General features: G+C 41.9%; 1 protein-coding gene across 6 annotated transcripts in view; it reads left to right on the top strand.

The window, feature by feature from the left end:
- Positions 1-1,214: 1,214 nt before the first annotated feature.
- Positions 1,215-3,876, top strand: part of LOC125027092 (protein DDI1 homolog 2-like) — a 19,705-nt gene continuing 17,043 nt past the window's right edge. For 4 of the 6 annotated variants that reach the window (XM_047615901.1, XM_047615899.1, XM_047615900.1 and 1 more), the window contains exons 1-2: positions 1,215-1,430; positions 3,835-3,876. The exon at positions 3,835-3,876 is cut by the window's right edge. In XM_047615901.1, the coding sequence (XP_047471857.1) occupies positions 1,335-1,430; positions 3,835-3,876 (138 nt within the window). In that variant the 5' untranslated portion in view covers positions 1,215-1,334. Of the gene's footprint in view, positions 1,431-3,821 lie in introns of all 6 variants that reach the window. The other 2 variants (XM_047615896.1, XM_047615898.1) reach the window with 2 other exon arrangements.

Below are 3,876 nucleotides of genomic sequence, written 5' to 3'. Positions count from 1 at the left end.
CCAGCTGAGCATTATCTCATCACCACACGCTCCCCAGCAGAGCATTATCTCATCACCACACGCTCCCCAGCAGAGCATCACCTCATCACCACAGGCTCCCCGGCAGAGCATCACCTCATCACCACACGCTCCCCAGCAGAGCATTATCTCATCACCACACGCTCCCCAGCTGAGCATTATCTCATCACCACACGCTCCCCAGCTGAGCATTATCTCATCACCACACGCTCCCCAGCTGAGCATTATCTCATCACCACACGCTCCCCAGCTGAGCATTATCCCATCACCACACGCTCCCCAGCAGAGCATTATCTCATCACCACACGCTCCCCAGCTGAGCATTATCTCATCACCACACGCTCCCCAGCAGAGCATCACCTCATCACCACAGGCTCCCCGGCAGAGCATCACCTCATCACCACAGGCTCCCCGGCAGAGCATCACCTCATCACCACACGCTCCCAGCAGAGCATCACCTCATCACCACACGCTCCCCAGCTGAGCATTATCTCATCACCACACGCTCCCCAGCAGAGCATCACCTCATCACCACAGGCTCCCCGGCAGAGCATCACCTCATCACCACAGGCTCCCCGGCAGAGCATCACCTCATCACCACACGCTCCCAGCAGAGCATCACCCCATCACCACACGCTCCCCAGCAGAGCATTATCTCATCACCACACGCTTCCCAGCAGAGCATTATCTCATCACCACACGCTCCCCAGCAGAGCATCACCTCATCACCACAAGCTCATTCAGAAATATAGAATTATGCCTGTTAATGAAATGAGAATTATTATATGCCTCATAAATTAATCTACTGAAGTGAAGTAGGTAAATGCATACACGACACCCATGCAAAACACACTCTTAACAAGCTCCCCAGCTGAGCATCACCACACGCTCCCTAGCTGAGCATCACCACACGCTCCCCAGCTGAGCATCACCACACGCTCCCCAGCTGAGCATCACCACACGCTCCCCAGCTGAGCATCACCACAAGCTCCCCAGCAGAGCATCACCTCATCACCACAAACTGTACAGCTGAGCATCACCTCATCATCACACGCTCTCCAGCTGAGAGCATCACCCTCGCGGCTGCCTAGTTTCCCTTCCTCCATCTCCCCCCCCCCCCCCTTTCCGCTCAACCGTCGACTTCCTCCTACTCCCCCCCCCCCCTCCTTCGCCGCGCAACCGTCGACTTGATAAAACGTAAACAAACGTCGCCGAGCTCAGTGTCGAGGACCGAGGGAGAGAGTGAGGATCGCGCTCTCGTTCTTTGTCTCCTCTCTCGCGCGAGTATTACTTCACGTCGTCGTCTGTGTCCAATCATGAGGATTTCCGTGACGACTGAGAATGAGATATACCCGCTGGAGGTGGCTCAGGATCTGGAGCTGGAGAATTTCAAAGCCTTGTGTGAGATGGAGGTGAGGACTTACTTTCTCTCTCGTCTCTACGAAATGTTTGGTGATTTGTTGTTGTTGTTGTTTGTGCTATTTTTTTTATTCGTTCTTTTTTGGTTCCTTTGTTGGGGGGGGGGGGTGAATGTGTTGTATGAGGTATAGAAGGAGAGGGTGGTATTTCCCCTTAAAATTCTGGGTTTTTGAATCTGAGGAAATTCAAGGGGGTTATTTCTAAGCTAGGCTGAAGGAATTTGACATTTCTGTTTGTGTGTACAAAGCCTAATTGTTATGATTGCCAATTATTACCATTTCCTGTTAGCATTTTAGATATTAATATTTCCCATTTTCCTACATGCTTTGATGGGTTGATTTTTTTGTTGCTTGCAATATTAATTGCTGGTGAAGAGATAGGGAGAAAATATTCAGAAATATAGAATTATGCCTGTTAATGAAATGAGAATTATTATATGCCTCATAAATTAATCTACTGAAGTGAAGTAGGTAAATGCATACACGACATCCATGCAACTACTGCTGATCTTTGCACCACACTCATGCACTTGCTACTGGCCTCTGCACCAGCATTAAAACAAAGACATAAACCAAGCTTTTTCAAAACACACTCTTAACAGCCAAAACTGATTACAGAAGTTTTACCAAGGCTTATCAAACTTTCAAGTAAGTGTGTAAGGGTTAACAAGGCATACAAAATTTCATATCATAATAGGAAATAGCACATAAATTGTATTAACATTGTTCATTGTTCAGCATATACATTTTTTTTCAAAATTTCATCTGCAATCAATTGTTTACATAAAAGGACCTCTAGACTATTTTGAGAGGGTCTGTGAATGCTTGTTAGGATGAACCAGGTTAAAGCCTACCATAGAAGATCAATTTAAAGGCAAAAAAATGATTAAGGTACTAGTTTAGTGCATTTACAAGCTGTACTTACCATATATTATCAGTCAGCATTCAAATAGTGTAGCATGTTATTATTGTCTTTCTTTTCTCTACTTGCAAACATAAAAAACTAGTTTAATTAATTCCACAACTTGATGTACATAGAGTTTTAAAGCAGCAGTTGGTTTTGGTTGCTGTGTTTAAAGTAAAAAAGTTTAATGAAAAAGGCCTACTCTACATTTTTGGTACTCTGCCAAAGTCAGGAAACCTTCACAACTACTTATATTTGGGCAAGGTAGATTATATACTCTTCCTTAGTGAAGCATGATTTAGTAAAATACCTGACCAATTTCAGTCTTGCTAGATTATGACTAGAGGAAAAGTGCTAGAGTGCCCAAAACATGGAGCATTAGGAGGCAGTCATATGATTGTTTCAGGAAGGCTAAGGGGTAGGAATAAGTACAAGGTAATGAGGTAGTAGATGTGGGTTTGGGGAGATGCAGCTGGATAAAAAAAAAAAAAAGTCAAACATTACCTGAAGTATTTCCTCATGCTCAGTCAAGTCTGCTTGGATTGGGTGTATAAAAAAAAAAAAAAAAAAAAAAAAAAAGTCACTCGGTTGATTGTCCTTGTAGATAATCATATAATGTCACAATGAATGGATGTTTCCTCAGTAATCCAAAGAGAGTTTTTCAAAGAGGGTATTGTTGAGATGTAATATGAAAATACAGACTATTTTCCAATGTTTTTTTATAATTAGCATTATGCCTTTAAGAGTAGTACTTGTATTTATTGTTCATATTATTCTTATCATTATTATAATTATCATTATTATTGTCATCATCATCATCATCATTGTCATCAGTTAATCATTATTGTAATTATTCTGAAAGCATATACCAAAGCTGAAAAGGACATTTATTGTGGTACAGTAAAGTGTAACTATCCAAAATGGTTTCACACTAGGCAGTAATGCCATGGCCTCCATGTTTTGCATGCCAGCAAAGGCCATCATATATTCTGGTAAGACCAAGCTTGGATTTGCTCCAAGCATTACACTTAACTGTCAAAGAGGTGCACAAGTTTTAAATTGTGCTTGATGTTTGTTGACAGTTACCAGCTTATGAAGCGCTTGGGTATGAGCAATTGTGAATTGCATTAACTTAATGTAGATGATGTTTAATACTGAATAGTAGTGTTTTGTGTGTTTATATGGGTTATCCTTTCTTGGTGCAGTCCTGTTCTGCAAAATTACCTAGTAAAGAATAATATCTCAATGATTATGATATTGCTGGGAAAACAAAAGGGTAAGGGTTTTATGATCAAATTGAAATACTAAGGGAAAATAATGGAAAATATGCTTACTGGGATTTGTATTAGCATGAGTATTTAATGTAAGAGGAACAGTCAGGTCCCAACATTGATATCTTAATTAGAAAAGACCCAGTATTGGAGAGAAGAGATCTTCTGTCCTTTTCTTAAATGATTTTGACAAGTACAGTTAAAGCTAAGTCTTATATTGCAGGTAGGAATTCCCGCTGGAGAGATGATGGTTGTTTTCAATGCA

This window comes from Penaeus chinensis, chromosome 7, assembly GCF_019202785.1.
Source record: "Penaeus chinensis breed Huanghai No. 1 chromosome 7, ASM1920278v2, whole genome shotgun sequence".
Lineage (NCBI taxonomy): Eukaryota > Metazoa > Arthropoda > Malacostraca > Decapoda > Penaeidae > Penaeus > Penaeus chinensis.
This window is presented reverse-complemented; position numbering and strand designations above follow the sequence as displayed.